The sequence below is a fragment of the Oncorhynchus keta genome, chromosome 25 (assembly GCF_023373465.1).
Source record: "Oncorhynchus keta strain PuntledgeMale-10-30-2019 chromosome 25, Oket_V2, whole genome shotgun sequence".
NCBI lineage: Eukaryota > Metazoa > Chordata > Actinopteri > Salmoniformes > Salmonidae > Oncorhynchus > Oncorhynchus keta.
The window spans coordinates 7,733,879-7,752,279 of NC_068445.1; the positions used below are offsets into that span (position 1 = coordinate 7,733,879).

The 18,401-nt window shown below is 44.7% G+C and overlaps 1 protein-coding gene and 1 non-coding gene across 6 annotated transcripts in view; both read left to right on the plus strand.

The window, feature by feature from the left end:
• Nucleotides 1–15,240, plus strand: part of fam222aa (family with sequence similarity 222 member Aa) — a 75,710-nt gene extending 60,470 nt beyond the window's left edge. For all 5 annotated transcript variants that reach the window (XM_035735483.2, XM_035735479.2, XM_035735482.2 and 2 more), the window contains one exon: nucleotides 11,778–15,240. In XM_035735483.2, coding sequence (XP_035591376.1) covers nucleotides 11,783–13,270 — 1,488 coding nt within the window. In that variant the 5' untranslated portion in view covers nucleotides 11,778–11,782 and the 3' untranslated portion in view covers nucleotides 13,271–15,240. The remainder of the gene's footprint in view (nucleotides 1–11,777) is intronic.
• On the plus strand, nucleotides 3,701–3,776 carry trnaa-ugc (transfer RNA alanine (anticodon UGC)). The gene has a single exon. It is a non-coding gene; the product is annotated as a tRNA-Ala (tRNA).
• Nucleotides 15,241–18,401: the final 3,161 nt, after the last annotated feature.

Genomic DNA, 18,401 nt, shown 5'->3' on the forward strand with positions numbered 1-18,401 from the left:
TAGGTGCACTTGATCTCGCAGGCCCAACTAGGGGAGGAGTGGTGAGCTACTGAACCTGGATCAGCGAGTTCTGAGATGGTGTGAATAGGTAGGCTGACGCATACAAAGCAGAAAGACAGCAGTTTCCAAATGATCTGGGGGGGGGATATATATTTGTATCTCAAAAGTTCTGTCTGACTGCCCGGTCCCGTCCTCAGCTTGAAAGAAATGCAGACCGCGCCGCATTGATCTCTGTCGGGGATATGCAGCCCTCTATAAAATAATTTCTATAATTTTTGTTTCACTTTGAAAGGTTGTGGACATCGGTACCAAAAAAAAAAAAAAAAAAAAGAGAATTTATTCCCTTTTAAATTTCAAGGCAGTAAAATGTGAAGACTGTAAGGAGTGTGTGGACTTTTATTAGGCGTTATATCGAGATTTCTGGGGAACAAATGCTAAAATGAGGAGAAAATGATCTTGTCTACTTGTTAAAGCTAATGTACTACAGTGAAATTTATCCCCCAGACCTAAGCTTATACAGATCAAACCAAGACTAAACTAAGATACTCCAGTGTACTGAGACCCTGAGAAAAGGAAAGGTGCTCAGTGTCCGAAGGCTAAAGCTTTTGCCAGGAAATCAATTGATTGAATCTGAGGCGAGATAGACTCTAATGAAATCAAATATTACATTTGGGAGTCATGTCCCAGCTTTTTTCCATATTCATTTCTAAATCCATTTTTTTTGACACAGCCCTTATGACTCAGTAGCCGGCTGTGATAGATCACGGTGGAGATTGCAGAGTGCCTCAACGGGCCATTAGTAGAACACTCTCAATTCCCTCCAAAGCCTTATGGGAAGTATGTCTACATCTCTGTTACTCAGTCGGGGTAACCATCAGGGACAGGGAGTACACAGATGGGGTTGGGGTTGTAGAACCTATGTATCATCATCATCATCATCATCATAATTCAAGATATCATCATCATCATCATAATTCAAGATATCATCATCATGAGCTTTGATACAAATCTGCACAATTATAGCTAGCCTAATCTTTGAATCGTATATATTTTTTAAAAACTACGCCGTCCCCTAGCAAATAATCATCAACCTTGAGATGAACCTAGATAGATGTGTATCTGGAATGTTTTTCCTTTTTTCCCGTTGCCGAGCAGAGCAAGCAGCAGCAGCAGGGTCCCCCACATAGACTTGAATTGATTAGTTCCCCTAGCTGAGGGCATATTCAACGTGTCCCCACCCCCCACCAGGCAACTCTTCCCCGCTGATCGCTGGCTCACACATGCTCCTCCTCTCTTCTGCAGTGTCTCTCTCTCCATCGCTCTCCTCAGGAAGCTCCTGCGGGGGAGCCAGGTTTTTGATTGGCTGACGGCCGAGACGGCAGAGCACTATTAATATTGTTTTTACCTCCGATGAGGAGGTGGGGGGTGCTGTCCTGGGGGTCTGGCCAGCAGCCCCTGCTTTGTGTGCCCAATAGTCAATTAGAGGCGGCGCCCCGGCTGAGACGACAGGGATGCAGGGTTAATTGCAGAGGACCAAACAGCTGGCTCTATCAGGGCCCATTGTGCATTGCAGCAGTTGTCACGGCAATCCAGGGCCAGCCTGTAATCGCTAACTAGTCAGCCCTGTGGCAGATGACACCTCCATTAGCACAAGGCAGGTATTGTTCAGCGAGCAAAGCCGTCTCTAGCTCCCCCCTCCACCCCCGCCTGCGCCTCCTTTCATGGCCCAGCTTTTGTCCGGTGTTGGTAACAGAGGGGGGCGGAGAGGATGTCTGTCATAGGATCAGGGTCTATCTAGCCCAGGGCCAAACGATAGGCACGGGTCAAGGGTGTCCCTTCGCAACAATGCATTTTCATATCGTTCCATTCCCGAATGGCAATGCGTTTGAACAAGTCAAACTTTTTCCAAAGTAAGTGATTCAAGCATGAGGGATTCGAAGGCTGTTCTACACATGAATTATTAACTTGAATAGCTCCATAACAATGAGGTGGAAAGGGCAAAGCGTCGCTTCCTTGCTCCGTGGAGACAGGATAGATTGAATATGCAGCAGGATGGTGGAAGGGGGGGGGGGGAAAGTAGATTAGCATGGCTTGGCCTAAAAGCATTGTAATTTATAGGGACCTGTGGTTTTAAAAGGACACAAGGGGGTGGGTGATGGGGCCCCGGACTGCAGCGGATAATGCAGGATAATGCCCTCTCTGGGCTTCGCTCGCGCTGACAGCTCATACACATTTAACAGCAGCTTCTCTTCTCTGGAGAAGAAGTTCCCGGTGAACCTGGTGGATGTTGCACTGCTGCTGACCGAGTGTTTTCTTTCATCTCTCTCGCTCTTTCTCTCACTACGAATCAACTCCTGTTGGAATTGCCCTGTTATCCTCACAGCCTCTGCTTATTTGGTCAAAGCTAATGCGTGTTATGTGCTCATCGTTCTGTGAAGACATTATTTGCAAACCGCTCAACCACATGGTCTTTACACCCCTCTTTTTTTAAAAACTTAAATTGTATTATCTTTGGCTTTGTTGCTGTAGAAAGAAAGAAAGAAAGAAAGGGGATGGATGAATGTGTGTAAGTAAGCGCCACATTGCTGCCACTGGCTGAGAGTAAAGATTGAGAACATAGCAGATCTGATGTGTCGGTGTTACCCGTTGGTTTCACTACTAACTAGAAATGTCTCCAACCTGCTCATGCTTTCAGAACATTTGGAGCTCTAATAAATGGGAGAAAGGAGGGAGAGGATTTCAGGCAGTTCTTTCCGGCGTATTCCTGTGAATATTCAATTAAGCCACTAATTAGAATGCAAAGCAGTTTTATGCTCCTCTGAATTTCATACTGCACTCTCTCTGCACAACCTCTGACTCCTCATCCCTGTCTGTCTCTCCTTTTCTGCTCTCCTATTTTCCCTCCCTCCCTCCCTCCCTCCCTCCCTCCCTCCCCCCCCTCCCTCCCTCCCTCCCTCCCTCCCTCCCTCCCTCCCTCCCTCCCTCCCTCCCTCCCTCCTTTGCCTCCACCTCGCCTAACTCTACACTCTCCTGCTCAGTCCATCTGCCACTGCTTCTATTGATCAACACAATTTGACCCCTCACATGGAAGAAGTGCACCAAATTGAATGGATTTTTTTAGAGTCTGATCCCGTTCCCAATTCTCTCCTTATTGCTGTTTCATACCCTTCCCTCCTCCAACCCCATACACAGAAAAAATGTGTTCATCAAACTTCAGAGTACCGCTGGCTAATTAAAGGAGTGTTAATTGAGTGTTCAGGATTGAGCTACACACGAGCACACAAACCACCCACAAAGATGGCACAGGGCACCCCAAGGATGATGTGCTTGGGGAGCTCCACGTCACTCAAAAGACAGAGGGGAGAACAGTTACATCCACCCCATCTGCTTTGTTCTTTTAGTGTCTCAGCCCTGTCTAAACCGGGGGAGGGGGGTACTATTAATTCTGGTATATGGAATTGTTTTAATAAAGTCATACCAAGGATCATTTTGCTATTTGATTTGGAATTTTAAGACCCCTTGAAGTTTGAAAAATATCGTAAAACATTTTTTTTTTTTAATTCTTTTTCTTCGGGGGGCTTAATGCCATTAGCCCATACAGACACATTTAATAACTGATTCACTACATGGAACAACAAATGGTCCCAAAAACATACCAAAATGAAGTTTTTTCCTTAGTGCCTCTCCTATATCTGAGATGGGTCCCGTGTAGCTCAGTTGGTAGAGCATGGCGCTTGCAATGCCAGGGTTGTGGGTTTGATTCCCACAGGGGACCACTTTGAAAATGTATGCACTCACTACTGTAAGTTGCTCTGGATAAGAGCGTCTGCTAAATGACTCAAATGTAAATATAAGAAATATCAGGAAACATTTATTTAGTTTATTTTTTATTTATGACATGTATTTAACTCCATGACAGTCTATATACAGTACCAGTCAAAAGGGGTTTTCTTTACTTGTGCTATTTTCTACATTGTAGAATAATAGTGAAGACATCAAAACTATGAAATGACAAATATGGAATCATGTAGTAACCAACATTTTTTTAAACAAATCAAAATATTTTTAGATTCTTCAAAGTCGCCACTCTTTGCCTTGATGACAGCTTTGCACTCTCTTGGCATTCTCCCAACCAGCTTCACCTGGAATGCTTTTCCAACAGTCTTGAAGCTATTCCCACATATGCTGAGCACTTGTTGGCTGCTTTTCCTTCACTCTGCGGTCCACTTCAACCCAAACCATCTCAATTGGGCCCGTCATTGTAAATAAGAATGTGTTTTTAACTGACTTGCCTTGTTAAATAAAATAAAAATACAAACAATTTGGGCTGAGGTAGGGTTATTGTGGAGGCCAGGTCATCTGATGCAGCACTTCATCACTCTCCTTGGTCTACCGACGGACACTTGTGGAGGTCGTAGAGTAAAAGGGAGAACACTATTGTGTTTGTGAGGGTCATCTTTCCATAAAGGGATTTTGAGGATGTCTCATGGTCTAACAGACACTGCTCTAACTCTGTTACCTTTCACCGCAGATGCAGAAGTGCGACATAGGCAGATTTGGTGGATTGAGACTCATCCAATGCAAAAACAAAGTATATTTCTGGCTTAAACTGACAGAGTATGGGGATTTTTTTTATTATGCTAATAAACCTTAGGGGTTAAAGAGCTTCACGATTCTGTTGAGAAAGACCCTCTGCTGTTCAGTTCACTTCAGTTCTGTCTTGCCATGCTATGGTGTATACACACAAACACATAGCCTCTCTCACTCGGGTGCGAGGCGCTAATGAGCCATGGCATTTCGAGATGTGCCTGCTCTGACACACAGGCATTGTGTGCCAGGCGCTGGGTGATTAAGGACGAAGGTCAGTCCGTTAATTGCCTCCCTGCCATCTCCTCTCCCTGGCGTGGGAGCCAAACCCAGCTCCCAGCTCTCACCACCACTAGCTGTACGGTGCTGGCTCTGCCACTTTTATCTTCACTGCTATAGTATATACGCAATTGAAACATATGGTGTGAGGATGACCTCACTATGAAGTCTGGGTTTGGATAGTGATATTGTAACATTACGCTATGAAGCCGTGTTTCTCTTTTACGTTTTTTCTCTGTTCGGTGATGCCGTTTCAGATGTGCATGTGAGAGTGCCGGTCGTCACCTCATGCCTTGTTGTGGAAAATAAAAAGTGTCTTATTCCATCCCCAAGGGAAATAATTAATCCGTACAAGGCTGTCGTGTGTTGAAATGAAGCAAGTGTGAAGCATTTAGCCCAGGAGGCATTGCAGGCTGTCGCCTGCACAGGCACCTGTTGTCGTCCCTGCCCTACATTTCAGCAGAGCGCACAGAGAGAGCATAACAACATGCTCCACTGATGCCACTGTGTTTGTGTGCGCATATGCACGTAGGTGCATGTGTGTGTACACGTGAGTGTGTGTGTACAGGAAACCCTAGCCCTGTGAGGAGGAGGTAGGGAAGCTCAGCGGAAGGCAGTGGCGGGCACCTCGGTGGCTGTTTATCAGCCAGTAACATCTGTACGCTGTGATCTACTGTAGCTGGAGCCAATAAGTCCTGCAGCGCTGCAGAGCTGGCCTCAACACCGTTAGGCGCTCTCCTTTCACCCCCTCTATGCCCTTCGCTTGCTTATCCTGCAAACCCACAGCTCCTCCTGGGAGAAGACGGATGAAGATCCCCTGGCCATGCACATCAAACAGCACGTCAAAGTGTGTGTGTGTGTGTCACATTTAATCAACTCTGCAACTAACAGAATAGTAGGCAACTAGAATCCGAGAGAGCACAGACGCTCATTTGCCTCCTCCTCCTCTTCCTCGGTGCCAGTAGGCTCTAATAACCGGAAGCCTTTGTGGAGCTGAGATGGGTTTTGTGGGACCTGTCAAGCCTCTAATCCCTGTGGCCTCTGAAGTGTGAAACCCTTTGATGCCAGGTCGCTCCCCAAAGGCTCTGCCTGTTGACAAACAACGGGCGAGCCAAGGAGAGATGGAAGGAGACTGAGGAGATCGGGAGTAGTGGAACTTTTGTCCGCAGCAGAAGGAGAGACAGCACAGTAGAGTCAGACATGGAAAATATGGACTCAGTCACTGACAAGGAATGAGAATTTGCCACCCTTGAATTAATTTTCTGGTTGTTTTGCAACATTTTTTAAATTCATGTGGCAGTAATTAGGGGGAATGATGGGCATGTTGCAGGGGGGGTGAGGAGGGGCACAGCCCCTTGATATGCCAAAGCAGAATATCGCTCCTGATTTAAACCATGTGATGATCAAATATGTTTATTTAAAAATGCAGCCAGCCCATTTGCATGTGGACCGCCGAATGCAGAGATTTTTTTCTTCTTCTTTGGAGCACATTAAATAAGTCTTCTGTCAGTTTCCCCTGCCTGTGGGAACATCAAAGCGTGTTGCAATCAACGCTGTCACCAGGGAAGGTTAGGTTGGGAGAATTGTGCCCCAGTCAGGCAGCCCCAGTCCTGCTGCCCACTGATCTGGATCTCTATGTTCATGCCTGTGTCCTTCTAAGGACAGTCAAGCATTCCTTGGTTTCCGAGTTATATATGACCCTTTCAGCCCAACCCATTACAATGTGATCAGATTCATTTACAGCCATAAACATAACATTGTATTTTTTTTCAACCTTTTACTCCAGTGTGCTAAATAGTCTTAAACAAAAATCTACTTTGAAACTAAAGTATACACCTCACACTCATGGTTATGGGTTTAAAAACACCTGTACCATGTCAGATATACAGTTGAAACATATTATATTTAGAGTTTGCATCCCGATATTACACTTTATATACATATATCACAGAACAAAACCGTTTCACGTAGAAACACTGGATTTCCAGCATTTAAATTTGTTTAATTAATTATGAAAAATATGAATAAAATTCCCCACTCGAGGGTGAGGGTGATTTGGTCATTTGACTGCAGGAAATGGATACTACATTGTCTCTCTTGTCTTATTTAGGACCAGTTGTGATGCTGGAGTCTGTACTGTCATTGACTATTGAAAAGGTTGTGATGTGTATACCTAATATATTTGCTTGAAGCATCAATATGTTTTATTTACTTCAACAATCTCCCAAGTGGCACAGCGGTCTGAAGCGCTGCATCTCAGTGCTAGAGGCGTCACTACAGACCCTGGTTTGATCTTGGGCTGTATCACAACCAGCCATGATCGGGAGTCCCATAGGGCGGCGCACAATTGGCCCAGTGTCGTCCGGGTTAGGGGAGGGTTTGGCTGTCATTGTAAAATAACCATTTGTTCTTACTTGACTTGCCTATTTAAATAAAGGTTAAATAACATAGTATTGTCTTGTAGTTGGAGCATTCACAATTTCACAGACGCAAGTAATATGCAAGTTCTAACTCCCAATTTATTTCCTTTATGATATGGATCTTGTAGATTTAATCATTTTCACAGTTGGAGGGCTATTGAATAGTAGAAATGAACTTCTCATGCTATCAGTAATGGGAGCAGAAGAATAAGAGTTGGTGACTGCTTGGCTGTAAAGTCTCTTTAAACTGAAATGGAGTGAGTCCCGCGCATACAGCCCCTTGCCTCAACTCCTCAGGTCACCACGACATTCGCTGACTGGCGCGTTTCTATTTTGTTTAGTCTTGGTGTTTTTTTTGTTTGCTTTTGCATAAAAATTCATTTTTTAAGGGGTTGCGAGTCATTGGTGGCAGATGATTTATTTATGTGAAATTGAGTTCTTCCCCCGATGCCCCTCTTTTTGTTGCACTTTGTTAAAGGTGACAGGCAAAGGTCTCCATAAAAACCACAACACTTAAATAACAAAGAACTTTTTGGGCGACACGACCAAATTGACATAGAAATGTTAGGTATAGATCTGTAAATTCTCACTGAAAGCAAGTCTTAGAAGAGGTAGATCTGTTCTTTGTGCGCTATTTATATGCTTCCCGTTCTTAAGTTTCGTTTTTGCGTCTTTGTACACCAGCTTTAAACAGCTGAAAATGTAGTACTTTTGGTTATGGAAAATACATTTCACAGCGGTTTAGATGGTACATTGATTATCTGCACTATACTTGCTTGTTTTGTCACATAAACCGAAATTAGGCTAAATATTTGAATTTTATCAACCAGGAAATGGTGGAGCGATTTTTGCATAGTGCACCTTTTTTAAAGAAGCCTCAACAACATCTTTGCCTATGAGTACACTTTAGTTGTCATTTCTACTTTTTGGTGAAGATGTCATTTTCTGGCCATAGAATGAATGGATGATGTTATTTGAGAGCAGAAAGGAAAGAGCAATGGCTAATACTGCAAGGAACACAAGCTACAGACATGGCTTTTATGAGTAATTTTCTGGATCAGAAATTAAACGAATGAAACTGACAGGATGTGAGAAGACACTTTATATCTGGGAAATAAACATCTATGTCAATCATTATTCATATTCAGATAATGAGATATAATCTAGATGGCTAATTAGCTAGCTATAGCTAGACAGTGTATTGCCAAGTAATGTGCTGAGGCTAGCTAGCTAAATGTTTAAGTTGGTAAGACTGGTTGTATGAAACAACACATGTATAATGAATGTTAGCCATCTAGTTACCTAGCTAATAAACTTAGTTTACTTATTGGGAAACAATATGTATGCTAGCTACACTGGCTGCAGCCATTGCAGACAAAAAGCTAACTAGCTAACCAAAATGTGACTACCTATCACATGAAAACAATGAAGCTATTTCTGATCAAATGTTACCATATGTAGATAGCTAGACCCTTTCTTACTAAATGTACTGTGAACTCAAGGTTAGCTAGCTAGTAAGCAAACATTAGCTAGCCCAAGTGTGGTTTAGCTAGCCAAAAACATCCATGATCCGTGGTCCTTCTGTAGCACAGTTGGTAGAGCATGGCGCTTGTAACGCCAGGATAGTGGGTTCGATTCCCGGGACCACCCATACGTAGAATGTATGCACACATGACTGTAAGTCGCTTTGGATAAAAGCGTCTGCTAAATGGCATTTATTATTATTATATTATGATCATGATCTCTCCTAGGGAAATTGCTTTTGAAAGCATATACTCATACACAAATACTCTTACTACTTTGAGCTGGCCCTTAATAAAGATCACTGTAAACAGAAGTGTCGTTTCAAGTGATTTATTATAGTTAGATAGAAGGAGAACAGCATCTTGTCTTCTCATTCTGCAGCAAACATCTGCTCCGACCACCGACTGTCACAGTGCAGCTGCAGCACTAGTGAAAAACATAAACTACTTTGAAATCCCAGTAGCTAGCTACAGCCAGACTATCAAGGTTATCAAGGTTTGGAAAGACAGGGAAACCTTTGCCTGTCAACTTTAAGTAGCCATGAAATTGCCTGAATATAATTTAAATCCAATCTCTGTACCCCACCCCCCAACACTGACAAATAATGGTGGGCATTTAGAAAGGGACATTTTCCTGATTTGCCACCTCATCTCTGGGTCGATTAAGCTGTCGCTACCTGAGTAAAGGCCAATAATACTAGTCTGGGTGACCGAACTCAGACGTTGTGGGATTTCATTTGGGGTTTGGAATGGCTCCAAGTACTAGGTAGCGTACCACAACCACCATTTAGTTGTGAGTGACAGAGGATCTTGCTTATAATAGTGGAATTCTGGCACTAGGCAGGATATCTAGCTAGTGTTACAGCCATAGAAATACATATGTACATATGACTGCATATTACTATGTGTTCTAGTGAATTCTGTGGACCCCAAAACTGAAATTACAGAGAAATAAAAACTATATAAGCCATATGCCAACTTTAAATCTAAACTTTACAATTCAGAGATTTTAAAAGAACCTTTTGGATGTTCTACTATGTTAATTCTTTATTGTTTTGTAGCAGCAGGGTTGAAACACATTGTATTAAACGTGACTTGCTCTTCTCATTATTTAGCTCACCCTGAAACCAGGTTAAGAATTCCCTACAGATGGTTAATTGTGATTTTAGCTAGGGTTTCCATCGCCCCATCTCCAAGTAGTCCTGGGTCGAATCATTGAGGAAGGGTAAAACCCAGTAAGTGATACTACTTATAAATCTCAACTGTGCCACTGCAATTAAATATGCTTCTCTACCCCCTCCCCCTCCTCCCTCTCCTCATATCAAAGGCTAACCCAATTCGACGCTAACGAGAGTCTGAATTAATTTCACAAAGCACTGATTTAACAGTGCCTAAGGTGCCAGCCTTCAACAGAATTAGTTTTTTTTTATTTTTAAAGATCCATTCGTCGTGGGATATACTTTCACAGGGGGGTGAAAATGAGATGGAGGGGTCCTGGGGTCCAGCAACATTAAGGCAGTTACATACAATTTAAAATATTACATGACATTTCATAACACTTCACAACACATTAAGTCTGTTCCCTCAAGCCACTACTCTCTATCACATATCTACAATACAAAATCCACGTGCGTGTGTGTCGAGTGCGTGTCTTATCATGTGTATGTGTGTCTGTGCCTGTGTGTATCTCTTTACAGTCCTCGCTGTACACCATAAGGTGTATTTTTCTGTTTTTTAAATCTGATTATACCGCTTGCACCAGTTACCTGATGCGTAGCAGAGTTCCATGTAGCCATGGCTCTATGTAGTACTCCAATAGTCTGTTCTGGACTTGGGGATTGTGAAGAGACCTTTGATGGCATGTCCTGTAGAGTATGCATGGGTGTCAGAGCTGTGTGCTAGTAGTTTAAACAGACAGCTCGGTGCATTCAGCATGTCAACACTTCTTACAAAAACAAGTAGCGATGAAGTCCATTCCTTCTCCACTTGGTGCCATGAGAGATTTACATGCATATTATTAATGTTATCTCTCCTTGTACATTTAAGGGCCAGCCGTGCTGCCCTGTTCTAAGCCAATTGTAATTTTCCAAGGTCCCTTTGTTGCACCTGAACCCACGACTGAACAGTACGAAAAAACTAGAGCCTGTAGGACCAGCCTTGTTGATAGTGTTATTAAAAATGCAGAGCAGCTCTTTATTATGGATAGACTTCTCCCCGTCTTAGCTACTGTTGTATCAATATGTTTTGACCATGAGAGTTTACAATCCAGGATTACTCCAAGCAGTTTAGTCACCTCAACTTGCTCAATTTCCACATTATTTATTACAAGATTTAGTTGAGGTTTAAGGTTTAGTGAATTATTTTTCCCAAGTACAATGCTTTTAGTTTAGGAAATATTTAAGATGAACTTACTCCTTGCCACCCATTCTGAAACGAACTGCAGTTCTTTCTCAAGTGCAGCAGTGATTTCACTTGCTGTAGTAGCTGACTTGTATAGTGTTGAGTCATCCGCGTACCTAGATACACTGCCGTTATTCAAGGCCAGTGGCATTTCATTAGTAAAGATTTTAAAAAGTAAGGGGCCTAGACCACTGCCCTGGGGAATTCCTGATTCTACCTGGATTATGTTGGAGAGGCTTCCATTAAAGAACACCCTCTGTATTCTGTTAGACCGGTAACTCTTTATCCACAATATAGCAAGGGGTTTAAAGCCATAACACATGTTTTTCCATCAGCAGACTAAGATCGATAATGTCAAAAGCCGCACTGAAGTCTAACAAAACAGATTCCACAATATTTTTATCATCAATTTCTCTCAGCCAGTCATCAGTCATTTGTGTAAGTGTTGTACTTGTTGAATATCCTACCCTATAAGTGTGGTGACCTGTACTGACTTATTACTTTGTTCCATGCTTAGCTCTGTCTCTTGTGCTCACTCCTATGTGTCTCTTGTCTATTTATCTTGCAGGTGACATGGTGGTTCCCATGCATTCTCCCCGCTACCCCAGCGTGGCTGAGCTGGATGCCTACGCCCAGAAGACGCAGAGCAGCCCACTCTCCATCAAGATCTTCCCCACCAACATCAGAGTCCCCCAGCACAAGCACCTTAACCGGACTGTGAACGGCTTTGACACCACAGGTAGCCAGCGCTACAGCCCCTACCCACACCTCCATACCGGCGGCTACACAGGCCTCCTGGCCATTGTCAAGGTCTCTTCCCCCTTCGCCCCCACTAAGGGCGTCCTCAAGAACTCGGAAGGCAGGCGAACTAAGCTCTCCCCAGCCCAAATAGCTGTCGCCCCGTACCCTCCCCCTAGCAGTAGTACTTTAGCCAATGGCCACTGCCGGATGGTGTACCACACTGGACCCTCGCAGCCCCCCGAGGCCCCTGGCCTCTCCCTCTCGGTGCCCCCTAACGTCACTGTGGCCGGCTCTGGGATCCCTGTGACAGGGGGGCGAGGCCTGGTCCAGCTACCCCCACAGTCCAACCTCCCTTCCATCCAGAGCATCATCTATCAAATCAACCAACACTGCCAGGCCCAGGCTCTGCAGCAGGTGTGCCAGGGTGCAAACTCCTCCACCGCACCCTCTACCAACCCCAGCCCCTCCAAGCAGGGTGCGGGGGGTATCATGGGGGTATCCTCCTGCTCCTCGGGAGGCGGTTACGTGGGCGGCATGGCGCCCCAGCCTAACCTGGTGTACACAGGGGCAGGGCTGCCGCTGGCGGTGCACAGTGGCGAGGCCATGAAGGCCGGGATGTACTCGGACAGCATGGACTACATCCTGTGGCAGAAACAGCAACAGCAGCAGCAGGCTGTGCTTCGCATGTATAGTGCGGGCAGCGGGGGAGGAGGGGCCATCAGTAAGTCCCCTGAAAGCTGTGGTGCCCCGGGGGGAGCAGGGATCATGGCCCAGGCGCAGGTGTCATCCTCCTCCTCCTCCAGACCCTACCACCTGACGGGGGGAAGTGGAGGGGGTGGGGGGTGCCTGGACAAGGTCAGCTCCTCCCCTCTGAACTGCATGGGGATGCATGGGAACTTCTCGGTGGGCCAGTACTTTGCCCCACCCTGGAACAGCGTGCTGGTCACCCCCGACAGTGACTGTTACAACCCGCACCAGGAGCTCCTGGGGACCACCACCCGAGGGCCAGCCACTGGGGGGCACAGGGAGATGGGCTACCCCCACCACCATCATCCCCACCATCACCACCACCATCATCACCACCACCCCGCAATAGACAGCGGGAGCGGGGGATGCCTGTGCTGCAGCTTGCCCAGTAAGAACCAGCTGTGCAACACATCGGTGCTGAGCAGCAGCCTGCAGTCTCTGGAGTACCTGATCAATGACGTCCACCCGCCCTGCATCAAAGAGCAGATGCTGGGCAAAGGCTACGAGACTGTGTCGGTGCCACGGCTGTTGGACCACCAGCACGCGCACATCCGCCTCCCAGTTTACAGATAGAGCGTGGGGGGATGAGGGCGAGAGCCAGGGGACAAGAATGAATGAATGATGCGAGATCTGGATCAAAAGCTGAGGGACAGAGAAGAAGACCTTGATTTCCTGGGGACATATAGGCCTGTTGAGACTGGCACTGCTTGAAGCAGCTCGGAGGCTCCAGGGAGGGAAGCGATGGTGTTAGAGTGGATCTTGTGTTGGGTGACGGGCTTGGGGGTTTCTCCCTCCCAGCCCAGACTGGTTATATATCAGTCAGGGAGAAAAAGGGTTTGGGTGGTTTTGGGTGCCCTGACAGAAGATTCTCCAGATGTCCCATAGTGTGGTTTGCCAACAGGAATTTGGGGGTGACTTAATTTGTATTTGTTCCTTTCTTGTTTTATTGTTGATGTTGTTGTTTTGAGTCGATTCAACTTTTTTGGTGAGAATTCTAGCTGGTTATGAAAGTGCATACAGCCACCTCTGTTGTTCCCCCATCCAAATACAAAGCAACTGGGGTGCTATAGTCACAAAGAAGGCCCCAAAGGGCCAAAGGGTAGGGCTGCTTTCTAAAGTCCCTAAAGAAATACATCATACTCGCACACATTTTCATACATACACATGCACACACTCAAAAACTCGTACACACATACACAAACACAGACGTGTACACACACGTCACAATGTTGAATGAAAAATATATGACAATATTAGTAATTATTGTTGTTATAATTGATCCCATAAATTGCACTGCTTGGAGTTTAAAACTTTGTTAACTTTGGAGTTTGGAATTGGGTAGTTTGGATATGATATATTTAAGAAACTTGAAAACTTGAACCTATTTTTGTTGTTTTCTATATTTGTAGGTATATTATATGCATAGGCTGCTATGGGGGAAAAGTGTCTCAAAATGCTTTTTTATTGTTTCTTGTTATTCCTCCTCAAGCTGACGTGCAGTTTCTGATGTCCTGGTATAAGGCATAGTCGCTGCTCTGGTTCTGTAACCTAGCCAGAGAGCTATCTTCTCTAAACAACACTGGAATCTACAGTACATCTTGAAAACACTTACTAAAAAGAAAATGTTGCAACAAAAAAAAAATGTTTTTTTTTCTCTATTGAAGATTGTTACTGTCTGATTGGGAGGTTTTCCAGCATGACCTCTTGTGTGTGGTTTAGTTATACATCTTTTAATATATTTATTTTAATATATTCCTTTTAATCCCTAGATTTGTTTTCCCTAAACTCACCCCCCACAAAAAAAACCAGTTTAGGAATCTGAAAAATGAGGCTGAATCAGCTTTTTGCTATGGGAGGCTTTTGACTTTGTTCCGTTATAGTGCTATTCCTGTCATGCCTCCCTTTTATAAGTATGGTAGAAGTGGGATATCCCTTTTCACTTCTGGGCACTATCATATAGGAGGAGTGAGAGCTGGGACCAAAAGGGAGTCTTGATGTGAAACAATCATGCCCTGTTCTCTCGGGTGATGTGAGATGAGACAAGGTACACTGCTTTTTCCTGGTCCGTTTCAGCCCATGGTTGAGACGCATTGAGCCAGAGTCATTCGTTGACTTTTGGATTCAGAACATTGATATATTTATTATGACTGTGAGTTTCCCTTGAATGTACTGCACTTAAATTACTGAAATGTCTAATGCCTTGGCTTGAGGGACTCGAGTGAAAATTTAAAAAAAATTTAAAAATTATAATAATTGATCAGTGCAGCAGTCCTATGGTCCTAAATTAGCATTTCCTTTGTCAGTCAAATTTCACTGGTAAATTGAGTTTATTAACTGGAGAGAGCGCTGAGGCTTTGTCACGTGGAAATGCTGGCAACAGTGGATATTTATGAAGTGCAATTATTATGACTGTATTAACATTTTTCTCTGAGCTTACACCAAAAAAATGTAAACTACAGTTGTAAATACATTCCCAATGTACCACGTGCCCGATCCCCATACTTTTCTGTTTTGAGGTGTAAAATAAATCTTATTTAAGAATATATTCAGAAGCCACATCTTGGCTGTGAGGTCTGTCATTATTTATTTTAAAAAATATATATTCCGCAAAATTGACTCAAGCCAAATATCTATGATTCTTGATTCTTGAGAGGGTCATATTTTTGGCAAGTCTCATCGTGGTGTGTATAGATCTGAGGTTTGTGTGTGGAATGTGTGTTAAAGTTGAACTGAAACCATTTAGGAAGCAAGGGTCCTTTTTAATAACCTTATACGATCAACAACCATGTCCTAAAGGCTTCATAAATGCTTTTGTGATCACTGTGGAACCTCTTCCACAAAAAATAACCTTTATATAATGGATTGATCTTTCTTTTACATTTGCCACAATGTGTTCAAGTTGCCGCGTCCATACCATTGTTCATATAGGCCTACCACTGAAAGAAAGTAGTTATCGACCTACAGTCTTTTCTATCCCAGGATTTGAAGATATTCCAACTCTATATCCTTAGCTTTAGTAGAGATGACTAACGGCAAATCTGAAACTTTCATCGTTTTGCACCTCAACGCATCAGCAAATGTGATTTGCATTTCCCCCTCAAGATAACCCCCTTTACCATGAGCATTAAAGTGGCAATCAGCAGTTGAAACATTACCAAAGCGTTTTCCCCACCACTATTTCGGTAAAAAGCAGGGTGATGGGGCTGGAGAAATGTAATTACTCTCAAATTTAAAGACAGATATGGATGCAAGGACTTACCATCCATGGTATCCAAATGATAGTTTAACCATGTTATGAGGCTGTACAGTGTTTGTTTACATTTACAATGTTTACAAACAATGGAGTATAAAGAGCTTATATTTTGTGTTCTGATGGGGTGCGACAGTTAACTGAGCTCATGAGGCATATATAAGGGTGGGGCAGCAGGGTGGCCTAGTAGTTAGAGCATTGGACTAGTAACGGAAAGTTAGTTCGAATCCCTGAGCTGACAAGGTACAAAGCTGCTGTTCTGCCACTGAACAGGCAGTTAACCCACTGTTCCTATGCTGTCATTGAAAATAAGATTTAGTTTAACTGACTTGCCTAGTTAAATAAAGGTAAAATATATATATATTTTTAAACAAGTTATACAGTGCTGGGAAAAAGTATTTGCTCCCTTTTATAGTTTTCTCTACTTTTGTGTATGTTTGATACTGAATATTATTAGATATTCCCCCAAATCCTAATATTAGAGAAAGGGAACTCGAGTGAACAAATAACACAACAATTAAACACTTATTTCCTAAACAAAGTTATTCAACACCTTGTCACGCCCTGGCCATAGAGAGGCTTTTATTCTCTATTTTGGTTAGGCCAGTGTGTGACTCGGTGGGCATTCTAATTTCTTTATTTCTATGTTTTCTGTTTCTATGTTTTGGCCAGGTATGGTTCTCAATCAGGGACGGCTGTCTATCATTGTCTCTGATTGGGAATCATACTTAGGCAGCCTGTTTTGCCACCTTAGTTGTGGGTAGTTTACTTTGTTAGTGACCTGTATAGCTCTAGTAAGCGTCACGTTCGTTTTGTTGTTTCTTGTTTTGTTGGCAACATTCATAATAAAAAGAAATGTACGCTCACCACGCTGCACCTTGGTCCGGTCATTTCCCTGACGACGTTCGTGACAGAACTACCCACCACAAATGGACCAAGCGGCGTGGCCGGAAGGAGCAGCTTTTTCTGGAGGAATGGACATGGGAGGACATCCTGAATGGGAAAGGATCCTGGACGTGGGAGGAGATCCTGGCGGGAAAGGATCACCTGCCGTGGGAGCAGGTGGAAGCAGCGAGGAAGGCGGAGGCAGCGAGATAAAGGGCCCAGGATTACACAGGGTCACAGCTGGCACGAAAGACCGGGAGGCCACTCCAAAAACATTTTTTGGGGAGGCACACGGGGAGTGTGGCAGAGTCAGGATTCAGACCTGAGCCAAGTCCTCATGCTTAGCGTAAGGAGCGTGGTACTGGTCAGGCACCGTGTTATGTGATGGAGAGCACGGTGTCTCCAGTGCGCATTCACAGCCTGGTGCGCTACATTCCAGCTCCCCGCATTGGACGGGCTAGAATGGGCATCCAGCCAGGATGGATGGTGCCGCCTCAGCGCGCCTGGCCTCCAGTGCGTCTCTTCGGCCCAGGATATCCTGCACCCTGTGTCTCCGGTGCGTCCTGTGCCAGCACCCCGCATTTACCGGGTAACCATCCAGCCAGGACGGGTTGTGCAGGCTCTACGCTCGAGTCCTCCAGTGCGCCTTCATGGCCCAGTGTATCCGGTGCATACTCCAAGAACCAAGCCTCCAGTATGTCTCCTGGTAAGCCCTGTGGCAGCTCCACGCACCAGGCTTTCTATACGTCTCCTCACTCCAGTGATGATCCATGGCCCGAAGCCTCCAGTGATGATCCATGGCCCGAAGCCTCCAGTGATGATCCATGGCAAGAAGCCTCCAGTGATGATCCATGGCACGAAGCCTCCAGTGATGATCCATGGCACGAAGCCTCCAGCGACGGGTTCCAGTCCGGAGCCTATGGCGAGGGTCCCCAGTCCAGAGGCGCCACCAAAGTGGGGGGAGCCAGAGGTGGAGCGGGGTCTGTGTATTTTGGTTAGGCCAGAGTGTAACTAGGGTGGGCATTCTAGTTTCTTTATTTCTATGTTTTGGCCGGGTATGGTTCTCAATCAGGGACAGCTGTCTATCGTTGTCTCTGATTGGGAATAATACTTAGGCAGACTTTGTTAGTGGCCTGTATAGCCCTAGTAAGCTTCACGTTCGTTTTGTTGTTTCTTGTTTTTGTTGGCGACATTCATAATAAAAATAAATGTATGCTCACCAGTCTGCACCTTGCTCCGGTCATTTCCCTGACGACGTTCGTGACACACCCAATGCCCCGGTGTGAAAAAGTAATTGCCCCGTTCCACTCAATAACTGGTTGTACCACCTTTAGCTGTAATGACTCCAACCAAACGCTTCCTCAAGTTGTTGATCAGTCTCTCATGTAGCTGTGGCCCACTCTTCCATGCAGAAGTACTTTAACTCAGGAGCATTTGTGGGTTTTCAAGCATGAATTGCTCGTTTCAAGTCCTGCCACAACATCTCAATTGGGATTAGGTCTGGACATTGACTAGGCCATTCAAAAACTTCACATATGCTGCTTTTTAAACATTTTCATGTGAACTTGA